This window comes from Metopolophium dirhodum, chromosome 9 (assembly GCF_019925205.1).
Source record: "Metopolophium dirhodum isolate CAU chromosome 9, ASM1992520v1, whole genome shotgun sequence".
Classification (NCBI taxonomy): domain Eukaryota; kingdom Metazoa; phylum Arthropoda; class Insecta; order Hemiptera; family Aphididae; genus Metopolophium; species Metopolophium dirhodum.
Window position 1 is genome coordinate 32,631,210 of NC_083568.1, and position 24,812 is coordinate 32,656,021.

Below are 24,812 nucleotides of genomic sequence, written 5' to 3' on the forward strand. Positions count from 1 at the left end.
TTCTTTTTTAGCTTTTACTTTTTAGTAATATTGATGAATGATGATCGGTATTGGGTATTTTAAAACGATATACCTATTACATAAATTTCAGTTCAATTTCCTTGAAGTTGGACTTTAATTATTAATTGATAATATATTTTAATAGCTTGACATTTCTTATACTAAAGTATTCAATGAATTAAAATGAGTGGCAGTTCCTTTGATTATAATTCACTTTCGTTTGGACGAATAGCATCAATACCAGACAAATCAGACGTAAGATACAATTGTTTATTAGTTTTCTTTGTTATTTATTAGATGTAGGACATGTGTATTATTCATATATTTATTTGTCATTAAAAAACTAATGCGCAATTAGTTTTATGCCCATTACATAAAGTCTTAATCTTTAACCTATACTATGTGAAGTCATATTTTTTTAAGTTAATTGATTGCATTTGTTACTTTATATTTGGTGTTATAACAATATATATACATTTTTTAATAAAACTGTATGTACCTATGTTTACTTATATTTTATTATTTTAAGGTTTTGGAATGCCGTGTTTGTGAAGATATTTTCACTCTTCAAGGTGACAAAGTTCCACGTTTACTCTATTGTGGACATACCATATGTCATTCATGTTTGTTACGTTTGTATCAACGATGTTCTTCAGTTCAATGTCCGTTCGACAGACAAACAACTCCTATAGGACCCTCAGGTGTTTGGGGTTTAAAAAAGAATTTTGCATTATTAGAATTGCTTGAACGTTTACAAAGAAGCAATAAAGCAGAAATTAATATTAACTCATACTTAAATGCTGAAGCGATGGAAAAAGAAGAACAAGTAATATACTGTATACAAGAAGAAATATATTAACTTAAAATTTTTAATAATTTTTATGTTTTGTATAATTCACAGTTGCATATAATTTGTGATGAAAATGAAAATCATATAGCTGTTCTCTATTGCACTGTATGCTGTACAAACTTATGTTTTTATTGTTCTGAACAAACTCACAGTACACGGACATTAGCTAAACACCGCCGTGTTCCTGTATCAGAAAAACCACAAGAAAGACCTCGATGCCCATTACATCCGTCTCATGTGGCCGAGTTTACTTGCTTACAAGATAGTTGCCATCAACCATCACCACCCTTAATGTGTTTTGTGTGCAAAGATTATGGGACACATAAAAATCATAAGGTATTAAAAAGACACCAAACCTGCATGTTTTATATTTATTTAATTATTTTTTTTTTATTTGATCATTAAGCCTAGCAACTATGGCCATTAGCTGTTTGTTTGTTTTATTTGTAGGGGAGGATACTGTTTGTTGGTAAACACGTGTGTGTAGTTTTTGGCAGATTTTCAAGTGGGCACCCGTAGGTATCTGCCATGCCCGGGTGGGGGATGGCGGCACTTGTTCTCCGGACACCGTGACTTGTCCGAAGAAAAATGCCGCCCATGGCCGAGGAATCAAACTCGGGTCGGCCACTCTGTCCCCCAATATATTTATTTTATAAACATATAAAATACCAAATTTGCGTTCAGCAGTACCAGATTTGCTTTAATATTAGAGCTATTCAAATATAAGAAATAATAATAAAAAAAAAAAAAATTGTCATTTTATATGCTGTGGTGATCTTGTAACATAAACGTAGCACGCTACTTGATATTTTCCACTTTGAAGAAAATGTATGAATTATTAACAATATGTATTAATAAGTAACCATTAATTATATGTATACCTAGTGGGAAATTAGGTAGTTTTTACATTTTATTCGTTTCTATGGTGATTGCAAAGCAATACCCAAAATTGATTAGAAAATAAAAATATCTATACCCAGCCCAAAAACATATATATGTTAAAAAATAATATTTTTATTTAATATATAAGAGTGAATTTACCTAATATTAAATTAAAAGGAAGGATATATAGAACACCTCAAAGTTCAGTCTTTTATTGATACATTAATTTTCAAGTAAGTTTACTTAAAACTATATTATAAAATATTACAATTTTACTTTAAAATGTACATAACTCCCTTAAAAATCCAAAAAAATTAAATAATAGCCTTGAGATGTCTCATATAGTATTACAACCTTTAAACTTGATAATATTGGTCAATTCATTCTAATATTAAATTAAACAGTAAAAAACATGGTCTTCCTCTTGAGAAATGTACAATTTTTATCAAATATTAATGTCCTGTGTATTATACTACTATATATATATTATGCGTATTTCAGCATACGTTAGTAGAAACTGAAGCAGAGAATATACGATCAAAAGTAAAAAGTGCTGGACCTTTGATGCGAAATTTAATGGAAGAAATGAATGACACTATTCAAAGATTAGGTGAGCATGTACAATATTATTAACAAATAATAATGTAAATAAATTGTATTTTTAAATTTGTAATCATAGTAATAATACTAATTATGTTCAATATAAATTATTTTTTATTAATATTATAAGTTATCATATTTTTCAGATCAAGTAATGTTACGTTTGGAAGGTTTGGATTCAAATGGCTCAGTTAATGAAGAAAGTAATCCTGGTACATGCTCCTTGGCACGTGCTAGAGTTCAGTTGTATTTCCAACATCTACGCGAAACATTACAAGTACAAGAAGCCGCTGCTTTAAGTGCGGTTGATACACATGTAAGAGAAAGATTAGGCTCACTGAGAAGCTTGCAAGAAGATTTAGCATCGTCATTATCACAAGTGGCTGTCATATGTGTTCAATGTGAGCAGGCTGTTCGACAAGATGATTTCCGTGTTATATCTGCCAGTGCAGATATTAATCAAGCGCTAAATGTTATTGAAAAACATAAACAGATGTTTACTGAACTTGGTCCAGAGCAATTACAACCGGATCCTAGTATACCAATAACTTTTACAAAAGTCAGTACTTTGTCATTTACAATTTGTAATTTAATTAATTGTTCGATTGCTATAGGATAATAGAGTGCATATTGGACCAAAAATGGAAATTCGTGTTGTCACTTTAGGATTAGACGGAGCAGGAAAAACTAGTGTGCTTTTCAAATTGAAACAAAATGAATTTATGACTATGATTCCCACCCTTGGATTTAATGTAGAAACAGTTGACTATAAAAACATGAAGTTTACAATATGGGATGTCGGTGGACAACCTAAATTGAGACCATTGTGGAAGCATTACTATCTCAATACACAGGTTTAGTTTATTATTATAATATTTTATTTTTGAATGAATAAAAATAAGTTAACATAACTTGACTTATGGGCATTAATATTATAATAATAAATAAGAATTAACAACAATGTTATCAAAAATGTATTGCATTATTTAGGTATAAAATATACTTTGACTCTAGTAAATAACTCTTGTAAATATTGTTCTAATATCTATGAATGTAATATTTAGGCGGTTGTTTTCGTGATTGACTCTAGTGACCAACAGAGGCTGTTAGAATCATCTAACGAATTATCTAAGCTGATGACAGAAAAAGAATTGAAAGATGCTGCATTATTAATTTTAGCCAATAAACAAGTATGATATTATTTTTCTTCAAATTAATTTATCAATTATTATGAATTCATTAATTTTTCGTCTGTATTTCTAAGGATATACATGGATGTGTGACAATTGAAACTATTACTGAATTATTTGGTTTGTATAAATTGTGCTGTGGGCGTAGTTGGCATATACAAGCTTGTGATGCTCAAAGTGGTGCTGGTCTTCATGATGGACTTGATTGGCTTGCTAGACAACTGGTTGCTTCTGGTGTCCATGATCTCAACTAATAATATAATATTTAAAGAACATAGTTCCGAAATCATATGGTTTGCTTTAAATTACATACATCATCTATATTTTATTCTCCTTAGTTTTTAATACAAGTATTTATATTATATCTAAATATATGTTTTACGTTTTGTTTAGATTGCCTCTACATTTCAATTTTTATTGTTATTGTTATTTTGTCTTTCCATCAATTTGAGAATATCATGCTGAAAAATTTTTAAAAATATTCTATTATTGTTTTATATTATTGCCATACATGTTAAATGCTATTAGAAACCAAAAAAACTACTTACAGTGTACTTAATATAAGAGAGAAAAGTATCATACATAATAGAAATCATGTTTGTAAATAGAAGTCTGTATTTTGGGTCTAAAAACTTGAAGTTTATGTATTGAGTTGGGACAAAAACTGCACAGTCAACCTAAAAGTATCCAGTAATAATAAAGTTTATATTATACACACTTAAAGAAATTAAAGAAAGATATTTTATTTTATTTATTAAAAATTATTTGTTAAGTAAATAATCTTTAAAAATGTATAATCATTTATTTTAACAATCAAATTCCAAAAGTTTTAATTACTAATAACTGGTAAATTAATATTTTATTTCTTTGTTTTGTCAAAAAACATTGCTGGCACATGTTTTTACCATGAGACTACAATGTTAACAACTATTTTAGTACCAAATTTGAATGTTAGCCAAATAGGTAGTGTAACTTAATAATTAACATAAAAACAATATGTACATTTCTAAATAAATCATACACATAACGTAATATTTATAGTTATTTATAATCAATAATATTATGTTATGCAAATGTTTATTTATATTTTATAGACAATAAAATTTGAAATTTGAATGCATTATAATATTTATATCATAGAAAGTATTAACAAAATTGATCTTCTGACATCTTGTGAAAAATAAAACAATATTTCCACATTGCCTCTTGAGACAATTTGATCTATTATTAGTATTTATTATTGATTAAAACCCCTAAAATATAATGTAGTAAGTACCTATCTAACATTCTAAAGTTTTGAAACCAATTAAGAGGACACTACATCCGCATGTGTTGTATCCCTCTTAAAAATCTATTACATAGACAATACTGTTATACTACTTCTATACCTACCTATTAATAGTAGAATTACCAAAATTCACCAACGCAAAGTGAAGAACTTATTATGTGTATAATCTAACTTGTACTGTGCAAAACAGTTTTTGCTGTCGATAATTCGTAAGACGGAGACGACACATGGGTCTGAGTATAGCGTCTTCTTAATAAACCCAAATTTTTATCCACTGTGTCCATACGGGGAACACGCTATCCGTGTACTGTATAGACTTTAGAGCGACAACCATAGTCAACGGCTGCGGCTTACCAAAAATATCATTGCACATTTGTCTTTAAACTCATCATTGATCTCGGCCAAAGTCTTGTGTTCCAGGAAACCCAACCCGTAGATGAACACTGCGATGTTGAAGGGTGTGCACACCGTTTGGTCGATGAATATCTTTTTGGCTATCGTGAACGCGTCCCTGGCTGGATATCGGTTGTCCAGTGACCGGTAAAAGATATGCTGTACCGATCCCAGAATGCTGCCTATCACCGCGATTCGCGCTAAACACGTCCGGAAGCACATCAACACAAATGGTACACACTCATTAAAAATTTACCTACGAAACCCCTAATGACAACATTTTGTCGCCGATCGTATCATCGACACGGGAAGAGGGGAGAGCTTATTCTCCCAACGTAGCCTGCAGGCTGCAACATGTTTACGGTCTTAAAGGATTACTAGAAAAAAAGATGGTAAATGCAGCAGGGTGGAGTTTGTTGGCGGTGTTGGAAGTTTGTCCATCGTTCCTTCGGTCCTCGCACAGGATAGTGTATTATTATTTATTACATTATTCAATTTGAATGCAATAATTGCATTCGATAAAAAGCGATTCTGAGCGGAGGATCAGTATAACAATGAGTAATTATAGGTATGTAGCAATATATTATATAGAAATTAGTAGGTATGTTTAATAAATAATAGGTATATAGTTTTATTAGAAATTAGATTCATAAATTAAGTGTATGTTCAATAATAAATTGAATAAATATATTAAATAAATATAAATATAAATTCATATATTTTCATTTTTTAGCGGTTATATAAATATATTTTAAAAATTTGTTCGTTTCTATGGTGATATACAAAAAATTAGCTCATTGCTGTTAGGGAATTTTGGTGGTTTTTCCCGTGGTGTTAAAAACAATTGAGAAAATTGAAAAATTACCTTTCTATAGTACCTACCATCTTTAAATTATTATCTTTTAATTTATTTATCTTTTAATTTTTCTAAAAGATAAGATACTATTATGTTAATAATTGAAATCGAAGCACTCCTTCTGAAATTTTGTTTACAGGATAAAAAAAATAAATAAACATCATTGTAAAACCTCTATAGCTTCCTCGCTCCGCTCAGAATCTAAAATTGTATTAAATTATATTTGGAAAAAGACCTTTAACCCACTCCTTACCTACACTTAAAATAAAAATATGTACTGCCTATGCTGTCATGCTGATGGCATATTGTTGCTACTATTATCTAATATTATTTAATACGTATTTAGTAATGTATAGTATGTAAGCCATAACGTTGGTAAAGACTAAAGAATGCTATTGACATTTTTATTTTTCCCTACAATCTACCTAATTCTTAAGCTATTTATTTATTTAATTTAACTGGTAACTATTTATACGTCTATACGTGACAGTTGTACACTATGTATGATAATAATATACCTAATATTTTGCATCTTTATTTTCTTAATAATTTGGTACCTATATTCTACTAATGGAGTTTTTTTCCCCTAGATTCGTATGCAATTATTATTTTGCTAGCCCTCCCCCGTCCCATATAATGACCGTAGTCTCCGATCGATTGTATATACTATATAAGTACTTGCCGGTTCTCGACCAGTCGTAACCCTCGGACAACCCGTGGTAACGTTCTACGTTTTGTTGTGCGATGTCGCCGACACACATTATCGCGGAGCCGCTGAACGCGTTGATGGTGAAGTGATATTTGTCAAACACGTACACGGCCGTCCGAGTCATTACCGCGCAAATTCTTCTCCCCGCAGACATTATAATGTTATGCAAGTACCTTTAATATAAGCTTATAAATTTAGATAATTTCTTATACTCGGCCAAAACAACGAATGGACACGAAATGAAAAATGTTCCGATCAGCGCGCGAATTTAGGTACCTTATATATATCGACGAGTGACGACCGATAAAATAATAATATGCATACTGAAGTAGTGCAATACTAGGTTTATTCATTTAAAATATTTTTTAATTTTTTATGAACATTGTCTAACAATCTTGGCTGAATGCCGGCCGTTTTGAACAATAAAATGGTAGTAAATACCACGTAGGTGCCTACCTCTATATTGAAATCGACTTGTTGTTGTTCTACAATAATCTGTCACATACTCACATGTGTTTGATCAGGGTTTATGATTTCTCGATTATTATCATTTAGTATTTATAATCAATGGTATTATGTAGCCGCGATTGTAGGCAACGCAAAAAAATATATGAACATGCGACTAATTTTAATTGTGTACCAACAATTTATTTTGTTCAAAATTTGTATAAATAAATATAAATAAAATAAATAAATATAAATTTTGTATAAATGTTAATAATAATTACTATCGGCTATTATGGCCTATAATATAAATATATATTTATGTGCCGGTCAACCAAGTTTTAAATCAGAAGGGTCACAACATTTTTTTTTTTTAAACTTGATTTTTTGTGTATATCGTTATAATTACCATTTACTTACAAAGATATGTTCAACAAAATTAGGTAGATAATATATTTATTTAACATGTATTGTCAAATTAATTTCCTGACTTCGGAAATCGGAAAAACCTACTATAAAGACTTGAGACAGACAACGACGGTACGGTATACGCATATAGGTATTATTGATATTATAATTGTTGTATTATGTTTGATTTGTAGCTAGGTGGTGTAATCCAAGACTGTATATCAATAATATTTCTGAAGTTACTGTAGATTATTATTGTAAATAGATAATTTAGACTTTTTTTTAAATTATATAAATATTTCATTGTGGAGGGGGGGCTTAAAAAAATACGGCTTTGGGTATATAGGACTTTTTTCGGTTCACTAATAAGGTAGCGCCGATCATTAGCTAGGCTGCCCCTGCCGATGAAGTTTATTCACGCCTATGATAAAATGTTTGAACGGAAAGTAGGGATGTGAAAGCGGTCTCAGGGCTAGTATAGGTGGCTGAAACTCTAATAAGGCCCTAAGGATACGTGGTGCAATTACCATTACCATCATGAATTAATTTTAATACTTAAAAAGTTGTGATCGGCCCTTATAGATGCTTGTCCTCAAGAGAGCAAAGATTCATGACTGGTTGATAAAAATGTTGGGGGTGATCAATTTTTAGTAGGAAGCCAGCATAACTATAAGAAAGCGATTCTGCAAACGTTTAACTAATTTTATTTCAATTCGGTGATTACTATTCCAAATGATCGAGTCATAGTCAAGAATTGAACATAATATAAGAGCGGAATAAAGAGATATTAAACAGGGTGCTGAGGTAAAATTATTAGTGTGGCGACGTAGGAACCCAAGTAGTCATAAGGCCTTAAAGTAATAAAGTCAATATGAGGTCTGAAAAAAAGTGAAGAAGTATATATTATTATACCTAGATCCTTTACCTCGGAGACTCGATTTAAGGGTAAATCATTATTATAGATATAAGAGTAGGTAATAAACGAGATTCCATGGTCTAGAACAGGGGTGGCGAACCTTTTTTGGGTCAAGTGCCAAAATTTAAAATCAAGTTTTTTGAAATATGTTCGCGTGCCACCAACAAAAAAAATGAATTTTACTAGGTAAGATGAAAAGAAAAAGCATGCAATAATTACACACATTTTATTAGGTATATACTATATAATTTAATAAATAAATAATAAATAAATAGTATATATGTAAAGTTTTATTTCATTTATTAATGTTATTTCTGATGTTGGTTTTTAGAAGACGACATTTTAATATCTGGAGTATAGTTGGTAGTTTTCAGTGAAACACAAGCAGCACTAGTTTCATCGATTAATGTATTTCTCTGCTTCGTTTTTATTAAATTCATTATGGAGAATAAACTTTCACAAGCATAAGTTGACGAAAAAATCGATAGGATAGAATGAGCAACTTTTTTTAATGTATTAAATATGTTTGGAAACGGATTCCAGACTTTAAGAATTTCAGTATCTGCATTTTTTTACTATGTTTGCTTGAAGTCGGTTGATTTTTATTTCTTCGATTAGTTGTCTTAAGTCAATGAATTTTTGTTTCCACGTATTACAGGATTGAAGATCAATTAACTCAAATTCAAATGTACTTATTTATATTCATCCATTCAAAATAATGTAAATCTAATTCATCGTAATTGCAAGTATCAGGGCATTTGAGGAACTTAATATTACATTCAAACTTTTTAAAATCTATAAACTTGTTATTGAACTGCTGAATTGTTAATTTTATGATACTTAAAAATTGTTTATATTTTCATCTAATTTAGAATTTTTCGTTGATTTCAACCGGTCGCAACCGGTCGCGGTATCGGTAAATTTAAAATAAACTTCGTAATCGAATGTTGGGTACTTTGTACTTCTATCGTAGCAATAAGAGTACAAAAATCATAAATATTATTTATTATAACATTTATAAACACATTTTATTACAAACTTATAAATTTAATTCTTAAAATTTCTCATACTAAAGTTTTAAAATATAATATTTTTTTTTAAGATGAATAATATTTGCGTGCCACTTAAATTTGGTCAACGTGCCACTTCTGGCACGCGTGCCATAGGTTCGCCACCCCTGGTCTAGAAAATGATTTAACTTTACATACTTGTTATAGTTGAGGGTAAGGCCAATAGCGTGACACCACAGTTAACAAAACTATTGAACGATGACTTTACAATTAAATATCAATATTGGAAGATATACGAGAGAAAAGTTTCGCATCATCGGCAAAAAGCTGTAAGCGAACAGACGGGATTTTACTAAAGATTGAATTAACAAAAAGGTTAAATAATAGTGGGGATAAATGTCCGCCTGGCGGAACACCAGAAGAAACTTTGAACTTATTTGATGAAGTATTAAACAACCTAACATATTGGCCATCTATCCACCAGGTATGAGTGAATCCGTGACAAAAGAGGATAACCAATAGATATATATAATATGATTATAAATTTACAATGACATATGTAATATTTTGTACGTTTTATTTACTTGTTATTAATTAACTAAAAGTATTTAATGATTATTATAATATTATTATGTATACAGGTAGCCGATAGGTACTACCTACGTATACATATACAGCTGGTCCGAGCTGGTGTATATATATATATATAGGTAAATTGGTGTTTATATACACTCTCCCGTCATAATGAATACGTTATCAGGTTATTGATTTTATTATGCTATAGCATAAATATATACCTACATAATTAATCAATAAAATAGTTGACAATATTTGATTTTTTAACCCCCATATTTTTCTAATCTGAAATAACTTTCTTTTCATATTGCTATATATAGTGATATTTATGATATATACCGCTATCTAGTGTCATATTATTTGTAAATACCCTATATAGTATACAAGGCTGTAGTTGGAATAATTTTTTTTTGGGGGGGAGGGGGGTTAATTTAAATAATATTTTCACTGTAGGTAATTAAAAAAAACAACTAACACTGATTTTAAACAAAAAAAAAATTGACATTATATATTAATAAATTATAATTATTTTAGAATATTTTAGCAATATTTGTACTGGTGTACTTATTTAAGTGTACGATAAAATTATTATTAATGCTATTTCTGTGTGTTCTGACAATACCATGGAGTTTTTTGAGATTAAATGGCAATACGGACGATAATTTTTTGTTCGTGTAAGTACCTTATAGACGTTTCGCGTCCGTCGAAAACGGCTTTAATAGTGTGTGACTTTTATCTGTGTATAATATAATAATATTATATTATATTATATAAAACACTATTAGAATTTTTATTAGCTCGATTATAATAAAATGTTTAACAAGATAATCAATAATCAAACATAATATATAGTTATCATATTATTCGGTACCAACATGGTAAATTATTATAATTAAGTTACCTTAATTAAATTAATTAACTATAAAATATTTCGTGTTGGAGGAGATCGAACCCCTAAAACCCCCCTCATATACGGCCTTTATAGTATTTACCTATGACCGTAACTGAGGGGATAAGCAAGGGGACGGACCCCCACCCACTGTTTAACTTCCACTGGTTTTCTCTATAGTAATATTTAAACAAATTATTAATATTGAATTGATATTATAAAAATTGAAAAATATTATAGTCTTCAATAATTGTGTCAGTTTATCAATACCTATTTATGATTATAATACATTAATACTTATTGTTGCATTAAATATGTAATAGGTTAGTGGTTACTATAATATGTCTACATGGCACAACTTAAGTAGTTTCATACCGACGTCTCAGTTCTAAACTGCAACAATGTAATTATTACAATAAATAATAATATATATAGGTACATAATATATTTTCTCACTTATCAATATTTAGGCATATATTATATAATTACCTTTGCCTATATTTACTATTATTTATTACGTGTATAATATTGTACTGATTATTTTGTACAATATTATAATAACATACTATACATACCTAGGTACCTAATTAATATCTACTAGCTGTGGTTTCATTTCATGATAGACCATTTTTATGAGCTCCATCAGCCATACATGCAGGCAAATTCCTTTAATTTACGTTTACTGTTGAAGCTATTCAATATTACATGCAATACTCATGTATACTATCGAATTGGTACATCACAGTTAACATTGTACACACCACCTGTTGTATGCAATTATGTAAATAATATATATTATATATTAATCAGAAGTTTTACCACATATATCCGTCCTATAATATTGTCTTTCCTATCTGTTGTTATTTATTACCATATTGTAAATGTATCTGTTATCTATATATATACCTACCTATGTATAGAATCATTATAAATTCATATTAATAAAATGGTAGATATGGTAGATACTATAATACATATTTAGGAACCTATACATTACACTGATGTTTGACACTATGCAATCCTCTAAAATTGTGTTAGGTTATTTCTGATCTGCAGTGAGCATCTATATTCTATGTAATAAATATTAACACAGAGGCTACATTTCAGGTTTTTTTCGGGTGTGCAAGGTTTCAAGCAGGACATTGTTTTGAAATTTCACCAGGCGAAATAAAATAGATATATCTATATTATGTGTATATTATCCTGCTTTTAATATTTTTTTCCATAAATCATGGACTTCATCAGTATAAATAATAAAAAGTAATTTAAAAACTAAAAGATAATACATAATAATTGATTACCTATACTTAACATGTGAAAATCAGTAAGTAGATAAATTAAAAGCTTGAAGTATTCAATGCAGCAAAATAAAAAGCACATACATAATCAATTTTCAATCCTATAGGTAAATATATATAAACAAATAAACATTTTATAACGTTTGTAAAAGCAAAAAGCACTAGAAAAAAAATTATATTTTAAATAAAGGGAATGGAGATGCCTACGCGGGCTGGGGTGATTTTTAAGCTCAGCAAATACACCAACAGCGTGGTCTTCTAAATTTATATTGTAAACAGGCAACATCAATGAACCATGATATCGTTTAGTCTTTCATCAGTCATCCCCATAGACATATTAATACATACGTTATTAATATATCTATGGACTATGGTCATCAGTCATCACCCGTGTTAGTGCGTATTGATATGACTTAACATTTTTTTTGAGCGATGAAAACCTTAACCAAATTATTAATTATTAGCACGCTATTTGTTTATTTATTTCAACTGTTAATCTAAAAATACTATTTAAATTTAATTACATAAATAATGGTGCATTATTTCTGTAGGCCAATTGTAAATTGCGATTAATTTGAAAGTAATGAGTGCAACCATACACACTCTGATCCTCCAAATGACTCCTCTGCATTAGACATTTTTGTATACCTGTAAATACAGCCTGTACCTATACACTGAAGTATACAGTAAACTTCCTTACATTTGTAAGGTAGATTTCTACTTAGGTACATGAACCCATATTATATGAATATAAGTAAGAGAAGTAAAAATAACAAATATAGGTAAATACACGTGTGCAGTACCTATTTATATATCAAATAGGTATATATTATGCAGTGGCGTGCAGTGGTTGAACTAATTTTTGACAAAAGTATCGTATATTCGCATATTATATTATGAGTAGGTATATAATAATTGATGCGTATAGTTTCAAAATCAGAAAAAAGCAAATTTTTTGAAAACTGGGTTTTTGTATTTTCTAAAATATGGTCACGCTGTATAACAAGTCTTGTAAAATTATTGAACATCAAATAAGACTATAAGCCTATAACTGGTCTAAACTAACCGTCATGGAAAATTTTGGTTGGTTTCAAAATCACTCATCAGCCATCTTACGATGTTTATTTCAAAACCAGCCATGTACCTACAAATGTACAAGTATATAACGACATAACGTTATTGGCTTCAAAACCAGCCATATGATGAAATTTGCAAACAACCAACTATATCGAAACTAGAAATGTAATAAATTATTTTAATAACTCTTGTGATAATATTTTTATAAAACACCTGTTCATACACGATATTATATATACATTCCAAACCTACGATTTCATATTTATTACAAAATTATGGAGTAAAATGTTAAGGTCTCTTTCGTTTTTTGTAGTACCTAAAAAATTTTAAAAATTGGTTCTGGCTGATTTTGAAACTGCACGCCTCAATTATTATACAATGTAGATATCTGAAGATATACATAATGTATACAATATACATAGTATATGTAATTATATATATAACATAATAGAGTACAAGAGTTGTTCATCAGACAACACCTTAAATATGGGTAGATCGTGTAGCCTCGTGGATGGGCATTGATAGGAGAAAAATAGAACATTTTATAGGTCGCGGTATAAAAATATTATGACGGGTAGGTCACCTAAAATTATTCGGGCAACTCCAATTTTTTTTTGATACACGCCACTGATTGTTATTAACTTATTTAAGTCAATATACCGAAGTAGGTACAGCAAATAGAATGCGACGTGTTATGAATAATTTAAAGTTAGGATAAATATTTTGAAAAATTGCATATAAAACATACTCCATACGCGAGTATTAACTAATAACTAAAAATGGTGAAAAGTTGCAAAGCTCTACGATTATCTAATATTTTTTTAATTGTAACAAAATAACAAAAATCGGAACAATTGTCATTATATTTAATTTTTTCGTTTAAAAGCCCAATTTCATCAAATTTTAATAACTTTAAATACTTTAAAAAATCAAACGCTTTTTTTGAATATGTATTTCTGTATATATAATTATTATAAAAACAACTTATTTTATCAACATAAATCTAAAAAAGGCTATTAAAAAAACCTAACCTAACCTATTTATAGAAAAAAAGCTAAAAAAAAATTGAAAACTGACAATGCCCGTAAACAGCTCAAAAAGAGTCAAAATATTTTGAAAACATTCAGTAAAATTTTTATGTAACTACAGTTATTCGTTTTTGAATAACAATAAAATAACAAAACCTCTACACGAGAAATCGAGTGAATATCCAATATTGTAAAAATATGAATTCCAAACGCTCATAAAAATTTAATTTGATTTGTTTGTAGACATTTTTTTTTGATAAAGGTAGACAAACTTATGAGGAATCCTATATTACATTTTCAAATCTTAGATTTAAAAAGAAAAGTTTTTGTGAATTCTCAACTCTAAATAATTTGCTAATTTTCGTGAATTTTCCTTATTTTGTCAAGATTTGAACTTAAAATGCTTATAAATAAAAACTTTGACTAAGGATTATAAATATTTTTCAAATGTCATTGTAACAATATAGTAGGAGCCTTTTATTGTATTATATTTTCGAGCTTTTTTACCCAGCAGATAAAGTTTTTTGACATTCATAGAAAAAAGACTAATAATATTGGAAACAGAAAATGTTCATAAACAGTTCAAAACTAATCAAAATATTTTGAAAATTGTATCGTGTATAGAAAATGCAAATATAAACGACCAGTGAACATTTCATGAATATATACGTTCATTTGTTTTAGATTTACACCAAAAACCAATATTGATTTTGTGGAAAACCGATTTTGCGTAAAAATTCTCGTTTTTCCTTAATTTTTATGTTGTTTTTCCCGGCGCTTTTGAAAACTTGGAAATTTTAATATTTGACCTCCCGAAAGCACCAGCTATAGATTCACTTCCATCGAACATGATACTGTTGAATAAAATCAAAGCAGTTTTATCGCCCCAAACCGCGCGTGATGACAGAGACAAAAAAAAAAAAACACACATCATTATAAAATCAATACATTCATCGTTCCACTCAGAATCTAAAATAATTAAAATAGCAAACGAAACCAGAAAAAGTTATATTATATTATAATATATAATATTTGGTTAAAATTGCAAGCCTCTACGGTTATTTATTTTTGAATTGGAAACAGAAAAAAACAAAATAGATTTAATCAAAAACGGGTTTTACGTAAATGTTCCATATTTTGCTCAATCTTTATTAAATTTTTCTCGATTATATTAATAAGTAGGTAGGTACTAGGAATTTTTACTTTTTCTCCAAAAGATGACGACGGCACAAAAATTGAAAAAATATATTATACCTACATACATATCATCATTGCAAAACCAATTAATACATTCATCGCTACAAATTAAAAATTTAATTTAAATATTATCAATGTTTTTTTGCAATATAATGAGGATTTGATTTCGATTATAATAAATGTCCTATATTTAATCAACAAATTAAGTACTTAACGGGTTTTAAAATTTTTAGAAGGTTTTGGTTAACTCTTGCTCTGTTGATTTCACGTATTTCCAGCACTCACAACTCACCCCCCACCCATTATACCACATATTATACCGGTTGTTTGATGCGTAATTGGAGTCCAATCAATTTGTAGCACGTGTCGTCACTACATAGGTCAGTAATCAGTATAGTCTGTACTTTTCAGTACAAGCGTATATATACAGTAAGATAATATACCTTCCTATACCTATACATATAGTTTATAATATTTTCATTTATTTATAGTTACTATAATAGTATGATATTGTAGTCTCATATATATGTTCATATAATATAGGTATACGTGTTTATTATTATATGGCTTCATCCTTCATCCATTCCTATATAAATTACCAACCAATCTATAAGGTCACGTAATATGTGTTAACATACACGCAAATTTAATTTATGATATATTATTTATCTATGCATGCATAGGTATAATAAAATTAAAATGGTATAAATCTGTTATTTTGTAATAGCCTGTAGGACTTAACCACGTATAGGACTATATAGCCACGTACACATGTACGTCAAGCGGAGCTTGATAAACTTATATTTGGAGGGGCTAAAGTAGGTATACTTGACTCTATTTTTTTTATAAGCATTGTTATTTGAATAAATAAAATATAACCCATATTAAAATAATTTGAATTAACTGGCTTAAGTATAATATTTCCATAGATTATAGATTATTATTAAAAGATTGACTATTGTTTATTTTTATAATAATTATACACGCAACACGTATGATATTTTATGAGACTAATTTTATATTTGGATTTTCTCCCCCACAAGATCAACCGACGGCCACATATATATTATAGCTGTATCATGCATGTAGTATGTACGATGTATACATTATATATTTATAAATTATAAAATATAGTTGACACAGTAGGGAGTTATAATAGATAGAATTATAGAAATATTTTTCATTTTAAGAAGGAAATTAAGTTAATTTATTTTGTTTTTAATTTTATTATATTTTACTGTTTCAGTCTATTTCGTTTTCATGTCAAAAAATATTTACCGTCAATTGCTTAAAGTTAAAAATGGATATCATTCAAATCTAACTTTGATAGAACTATTGTATTAAGTATAAACACTATAGTCTATAATTTAGTTTTGGGTTGGAAAAAAATTACACTAGTGTTGTATAAACAAATTAACTTTTTTTAACTTAATAAAAAGTTAACAAAAAGTGTGTTTAAACTTTTAACTTAACTGAGTTAACCTATAGTTAAATTAACTTTTAAATTTTAACTTTTTGTTGTTGGTGCATATTAACTTAACTTAACTGAGTTAAAAAAAATCATTAACTTGCCCAGCCTTGGTCATCAACCTAAATAGGTATTGCATTATTATTGCCATTAAAATGCATAAGTCTCGATTTGGACGGGACTATAACGCTTTTGAATATAATATAAATAATATAATAGGCAATAGTTTCCTGCAGTGACGCGGTGTCCCTATAAAGTGTTTCGGGATGGAAAATTATAAATATGGTAATTAATAATTATTATGTTAATATTTTGTCTTATATATTAAACATTCCTAGTAGAGAAACAAGACTTTTACTTTTTTGAATAATGATAAAATTATCAAGTCGATTACTTGATCGACTGACAAAATCTATTTTAAATAATTTTTCCGCAGGATTCAGTATTCAAAGAACGGGTTGTTGCCGAGGTGGTTGGTATATGCATGCATTGGAGATTGGACTATACAATCTCATTTACCGGAGTGGAATAGGTGGCTTGAATGAAAAAGGGCACTGCGATTTCAAGGACTATCTTTGTTTTGGGCATCATTCATCAGATCCCATTTTTGACTTTGGTGGCAAAGATGATAGATGAAGACCCTACAGTCTAAACTATTATAATATGACCTACGAATTGACCTCCACATTCATGACCGCATTATGTCAGTGCGTTGTGCGTATTTTATATTGTTCTCTGCGCACGACAAATGTGAAATTGGCTGCTATTTATTATATTTAAATTTACTTATTAATTACTACAATGATTAAATTATGTGTGACCTATCGTTAGAGTTGTAAATATTTACATTTGACACCATAAAAAGTTGAAATAAAAACAAAATGTTGCAAGTACCCATATTATATATTATTATCTACCTATAAAGAAATATTATAATAAAATATATAGTATAGGTATACATAATACAAAGATATATATTATGTATATGTAATGGATAAGGTGGAAATGCGGGATAATACATGAATAATTTATTAATAATTAATAGCCTGAATGAGTGTTATATAAATTAAGGGTGAACCCGCAAATTAACGGATTTATAATATTATATAATAATATAATATAATATAATAATAATAATAATAGTAATAGTAGTTTATTACAATATAATATTTTACAAAAAGATAACAAAGACTAAAATAAAACAATTAATGACGTCGCCCTAAAAGCTTAGCTAGTGGTGGGTGCAGCAACTTCAATACAACACAAATATATTAAGTAAATAAATTATTTAAATATACATATATGATTTTAAATTAATGTTAAGCTTAATACATAAACGAATACCGACATTAAAAACCATTTTTCCACCAAATTCTTTATTGGTTTCTGGGATATTCAGATTTATAGTTTGTTTCATGAGTGTTTGATAGCTAATATTACATTGTTATTTTAAATATAACGTGTTCAAATTTTGGCGGCACTTATCGTCATCGGCGGCGGCGTCGCGGTCGTCGGCGGTCGCGGTTGTGTCGTATTTATTTTTTAGGTTATTTGCGGCGTCGGCGGTCGACCGTCACGGCGTGTTGTGCGCCGGTTGGCTGAACGGCCGGGCCAATCGCCTGTGTCCATCTGTCTTGACTTCAAATATCCGAAGTGCGATATCCCGGTTGCCCGCCGTCGTCGTCACCACTCACTAGTGCCCGCGTACGCATTACTCTTCGAACACTGGACAACGCGCGCGTCGCTGGCGATTTCTCGTCAATTTTCCTTTGGTAGTCGACGTCGCATCAAATCCCGACACCGTCGGCAGAAGATTTCCGACCGTTAAGTATATATATTTTGTTTGATACATTATAATATCATTTTCAACATGAGAGCACCGACGAAATTGTCGCTTTGCGCACTGTTCTGTCTGGCTACCGCCCTAGCCGTCAGCGCGGAAATCTACTTCGAAGAGAACTTCCCCGACGGTATGTACTTATTTCTTGTTATATTAATGTGCAAACGACAGTGTTTATTCGATGTTATTATCGTTCCATAGATTCGTTTGAGAGCGAATGGACATACTCGGAACATCCCGGCAAAGAGTTCGGCAAGTTTGTTCACAGCTCTGGTGCTTTCTACAACGATGCTGAGGCTGACAAGGGTATACAGACTTCGCAGGACGCTCGGTTCTATGCCTTGTCCAAGAAATTCGCGCCATTCAGTAATGAAGGCAAAGACCTCGTCATCCAGTACACGGTCAAACACGAGCAGAATATTGATTGCGGTGGTGGATACGTTAAGCTGTTCAACTGTGATTTGGAACCAAAGAAAATGCACGGTGAAACGCCGTACGAAATTATGTTTGGTAAATATATTTTCCTAGTTTTATTAGGTATTAACAGCACAGTTCAAAACTGTAATATGTCCATACGTATGTAACAGTTGAATATTAACAACAACTAAAAATATAAATACGCTTTAATAGTTAAACACAAACCTACCAAGTATTTATTAAATATCAAGTAGGTATATGTATATAATATGCACTAACGTTTTTACAAAATGGTACGTGTTATTAAAGTAGTGATTTTATATTGCAAAAAAACATCAAATACCTTACTTAAAACAACACTTGAGAAATACCGAGTTTTTGAATTAACATTACAGTGTACATTTATTAAAATAGGTTATTGTTTAAAATTCTTCATAACATTATCAATTTTATTTATACTATGAAATAATTTAATTATGATAGTGAATAAATTAAATATAATAATATGATATGTTAATTTTATTAAAATGGTTAAAATTTCTATTTAAAGTACTAATTAAATTATACTTAAATTTCTTTTGAGCCATTAGTGTTTACTAATTAACATGTTCATCTATACAACTACCTATGTGGTCAGTAATTACTACTACCTATTTACTTTGAATTTAAAATCAATTTTAAATGTTATTTTTTGGTATTTGTATATTTATTTTAGGTACTAATTAGTCAATATTTACTACTTATACTTAACATTAAATTGAAATATAAGACTAAGTACCTATATAATCAACATTTTACTTATTTATTTATCGTATTTGTGGTTTATGAGTTTCTGAGTTCTTTTATGATAGTGATATAGATTGGAGAAAGTTGATTGTTTCATAATGAAAGTAGTATTTGAAATAGAAAAATGAATGAAAGTATATAATTGATTAAAATAAAGATAACATTACAACCAGATTTAATTTTGTTCCAATATTAGTAAAAATGAAATAATGGCTAATTTATCTACTTAAATAAGCAACATGTTTATGTAAAATAAAACAAAAAGCTGTTATTTAATATTAATTAAATAATTTTTGATTTGTAGATATTGTTGTTAAATAATGTGTTTGTTTAAATAAACTGTCAACAAAACTTTTTTTATTTCCTATTGTTACTAATGAGTAATCATAATTTTTTTATTCACAGTTTGTTATTTAGTAATTGATTTCTGTCAATCAATTGTACTTACCCATTGTATTTACAACTAGAATGATTCTATTTTAAATATATTAATATAAATACTAATTAATTTTTTTTTACAAAATTTAAATAAAATTGGTTGTACCTATTATGAATTATAACATTTTACTATACATTTACCAACCTTTTTTTTTATTATAAAAATAGGAAAATAATGATGTTAAGGTAAGATAAAATCTAACCTAACCTAACTATAATAAATATTTGATTTTAGTTTATTTTACTACAAGGGTTTTATATAGGTAGTAGGAACTCTTTGTAATGACTTCAAAGACCAGTCATAAAATTAATAACGATTTCTATTGACAACAAGATTTTGGTTTTATTAACCTACATTTTATTATATTCAATTTTGTCATTAGATTTAATCAATTAATTTTGCATAATATAAATTTAATTTATTAGGTATTTTATGACAGTATGATAAAGTTTCCTTAGCAATTATTTAGTTCTACAAATTGACCTGATTTGACACCATTTTAAATTGGAGTAAATATTGATGATTTAGTATAGCTTAGCTTGCATTTAAATTACATAATAATAGGTCAGAGTACTTAACACTTTAAAATCAAAATTCATTATAAACAGTTATGCTTTGTAATCTTAAAACTGAAGCACCTATATAGGTATTTAAATGACTCATAGTTTGAATATCATAATAAATTATGTTCAAGTATTCTCCATGATAAGTAATAGTAATTGTTTTATACTATATAGTCTTATACATTACTGTTTAACTTTTGAAATATTTATTAAGTACTTATTGATACGTTTCTGTAATGTTACACATCATACATTCTCTGAAAATAATCTTAATTAAAGTTTTTATGGTCACTAAAATAATTAGAATACTTCATACCTTGATAACTATTTCTCAAAGATAATTAATATTATCTGCTTGTTGAAATAATATTTGTTATTTCAGTACTTTTTAGTATCGAATACTTACATGTATTTGAGTAGGTACCTACCTATTTCTAGAAAAAAATTATTGACAAATAATGAAATGAATTAACGATAATAAAATTAATCGTTAAATATAGTGCAAAACTACAAATGTATGATAAACATCTGTACATCGGTTTTTAATTGTTTAATAGTTTACCCTATTATAAGATGCTGTATTCATAAATAAAAATCATCATTTATAGGTATATTCGCACCTTTTTATTGTTCTGAAGTTCTTTTCGTTTTCTTTTAAAATCATGTAGTTTAATATACTGTATGTTTGATTTTAATTTCCAATTTATTTTACTCATTTTTTAAACAAAAGTTTTGTTTATTTCTAGGACCTGATATTTGTGGACCTGGTACAAAGAAGGTGCATGTTATCTTCAGCTACAATGGCAAAAACTTATTGATCAATAAAGACATTCGTTGTCGCGATGATGTCTACACTCATGTTTACACACTTATTGTAAAGTCTGATAATACTTATGAAGTATTAATCGACAACGAAAAGGTAGAATCTGGTGAATTAGAAGCCGATTGGGACTTTTTGCCACCTAAGAAAATCAAGGATCCTGAAGCTAAGAAACCTGAAGATTGGGATGAGAAGGCTACTATTGATGATCCCAATGATGAGAAACCAGAAGATTGGGATAAGCCAGAACACATTCCTGACCCAGCTGCCACTAAACCAGAAGATTGGGACGATGAAATGGACGGTGAATGGGAACCAGCAATGATTGATAATCCAGATTTTAAGGGTGAATGGAAACCAAAACAGATTGATAATCCAAATTACAAGGTATAAATATATAAAAATTTTATTCAATTAAAATTTTTTTATGGTTAAGCTTACAGTAAAAAAGTTTTAAATTGAATGAATCACATTATAAATGATCTATGTTGTTTAAAGGGAGTATGGGTACATCCAGAAATTGACAATCCAGAATACAAACAAGATGATAAACTATACGCAAGAAAAGAAATTTGTGCTCTTGGTTTTGACTTGTGGCAAGTAAAATCTGGTACCATTTTCAACAATGTTTTGATCACAGACGACATTGAAGTAGCTAAAGAAAAGGCAGATGCCATCTGGAAATCAAGATATGTAAGTAAAATCTATATTTTAAATCTTGAATGTAAATTTAAAACTATGTTTATTTTTTAGGAGGGTGAAAAGAAGATGAAGGAAGCAATGGACGAAGAAGAAAGGAAGAAAGAAGAACAAGAAGCAAAGAAATCGGATGATGCTGCCCAACCTGATGAGGAGGATGAAGAAGAAGATGAAGACCTTGCATCCAAATCTGAAGAAGCCCACGATGAATTGTAAAAAAAAGACTGTGTATAATGTCATTGTTTAAGTTGATATATGATTATTATTTTACTGTATTATTTATTTTAAATTTTATCCGACCAGTTTAGGACTGCCACATATTGTTTTTCATTGAGCACTCACTCACTCACACCTATATTTTTTTTTAACATAGTGTGCGATTAATGTTAATTTATTTCTCTAACCCCCTCATATCTATCTTTTAAGGAACCCGTTGTTAATTTGCAATAATTTAAAACATGTAAAAACTTAAAATAATATTGGCCGCCGTTATACTTGTAATATTGATGTTCATATACTTATATTTGTTTACATTTGTAATTAACTCCCTAGGTAAATTCCTCCTACTTAAAACATTTTTTTCTTAAGTTCAAAAATGTTTAAATCATCTTCTTATTCTATATATTTATTTGTCAACAATATTGAATATTTATGGCTTGTACATTTGTAGTACTACAGTAACAGAAGAAAACCACACTACTTAAGGTTTATACTATTTTATAAAAAAAATTTGTGTATAAAATAAAAATTGAATAGGATAAAAAATAATGTTTTAAGAATGTCTTTATTTATTTACCCTTTAATATAATCCCTTACAAACAGGGTGTGTACATATTATTTTGTATGGTTGCAATAAATTTATTGCTTTTAATTAAGTTCTTTGAATATATTTGCCTATTGCTATTTATTTGTAGAAAAACTCAGAATATTGGAGAATCAATTTTATGTTTAATTTATTGAGGCTAGCAGACGTTTAACGGTATTACTTTATTCAATTAAAAAAATACTTAGTTAATGTGAAATACAATTTTTGAATATTCTGTTTTCTACAGATTAATAGTGGCTTTTTATTTATTGTCGCATTCACCGATTATTACTGCTCCGAATGTATCAGTATTATTATTAATCTGTTTAAGGCGGCCACATGACTTGATTGATAATCAGTCACAACATTGACTAAAAAATTAGCCATATTTATTAAATGTAATTTCTATTAACCCGCCATGAGTCGCATCATTATTTGTAACACGTGCCGTCGCACAAGATCTTTTTGACTGTTCACTTTTATAGTTATATCTCTTATTTTTTTTAACATTATACTTAATTTGTTTACTGGACATATTCTACAATAAAAGTTGGAACTATTATACTAGAGCTTTAAGTAAAAATAAATTATTAAAAATTTTATAGGTACTAAAACGAAAATATTGCAACTTTCGATTAATTTTTTTTTTTTTTTGTTTAATTAATAATAACAATAAATTATTAATTTATCTACCTCATTAAGCAATGCTTGTGGTGAGGTAGATGAGTTGATAGTATACAATATAATATAATATTTAAATTAAAAACAAAGAAAATAAATATGATAAGATTAACAAAGAAGAACAAAATTTGTGATTAGCAACAATATTAAATACTTAAATTCTACATAATATATAATTAAAGTTCAAGTAATAAGTAATTAACAATAGCTTTTTTATTAGTTATAAAATTATACTTATTTACATTACTAGAAATAATTTTTTTTAGGTACAGCGGCAATGAATTGAAATTTGTTGGACCTAGATAGTCCACAAATTTTTTCCCAAAACTCTTATTAGTGTAGTTTACTTGCATGTCATACGACCTATTTTCCCTTTTATTATTTTTTTGGAAACCAAAGTTATCAATTTGGAACATAATAAAGAACTGCTTGTATAAATATCTGACCGGCAGAGCTTTAAAAACTTTATAATTAGTAGTAGACGAACCATATAATTCCTTTTTATTCAAACAAATTCTTATGGCGAGATTCTGTTGAATCTCAAGAGGCCTGATTGCATTGTCAGTACAACCACCCCAAACTATTAAACCATACTGGAAAATTGATTTGTATAGTGAATTATATACAATACGCAAAATTTCTGTTGGTAAAAGTTTGTTCAGTTTAAATAGTTTGGAAATAAT

The 24,812-nt window shown here is 28.7% G+C and overlaps 3 protein-coding genes across 3 annotated transcripts; 2 read left to right on the forward strand and 1 right to left on the reverse strand.

Annotated features, from left to right (window-relative positions):
- Positions 1-16: 16 nt before the first annotated feature.
- On the forward strand, positions 17-3,933 carry LOC132952797 (E3 ubiquitin-protein ligase TRIM23-like). The gene is made up of 8 exons (XM_061025232.1): positions 17-255; positions 530-826; positions 902-1,186; positions 2,234-2,342; positions 2,479-2,891; positions 2,947-3,186; positions 3,397-3,522; positions 3,597-3,933. Exons 1-8 carry the CDS (start codon positions 184-186, stop codon positions 3,774-3,776), a joined length of 1,722 nt encoding a protein of 573 aa, XP_060881215.1. The 5' UTR covers positions 17-183; the 3' UTR covers positions 3,777-3,933.
- Positions 3,742-7,385, reverse strand: LOC132952802 (mpv17-like protein 2). The gene is made up of 4 exons (XM_061025238.1): positions 6,742-7,385; positions 5,165-5,403; positions 4,071-4,199; positions 3,742-3,983 (listed from the first exon to the last, which is right to left on the reverse strand). Exons 1-4 carry the CDS (start codon positions 6,920-6,922, stop codon positions 3,930-3,932), a joined length of 603 nt encoding a protein of 200 aa, XP_060881221.1. The 5' UTR covers positions 6,923-7,385; the 3' UTR covers positions 3,742-3,929.
- An 11,355-nt stretch (positions 7,386-18,740) lies between these two features.
- On the forward strand, positions 18,741-23,411 carry LOC132952798 (calreticulin). The gene is made up of 5 exons (XM_061025233.1): positions 18,741-19,049; positions 19,121-19,429; positions 21,871-22,331; positions 22,443-22,637; positions 22,698-23,411. Exons 1-5 carry the CDS (start codon positions 18,950-18,952, stop codon positions 22,857-22,859), a joined length of 1,227 nt encoding a protein of 408 aa, XP_060881216.1. The 5' UTR covers positions 18,741-18,949; the 3' UTR covers positions 22,860-23,411.
- Positions 23,412-24,812: the final 1,401 nt, after the last annotated feature.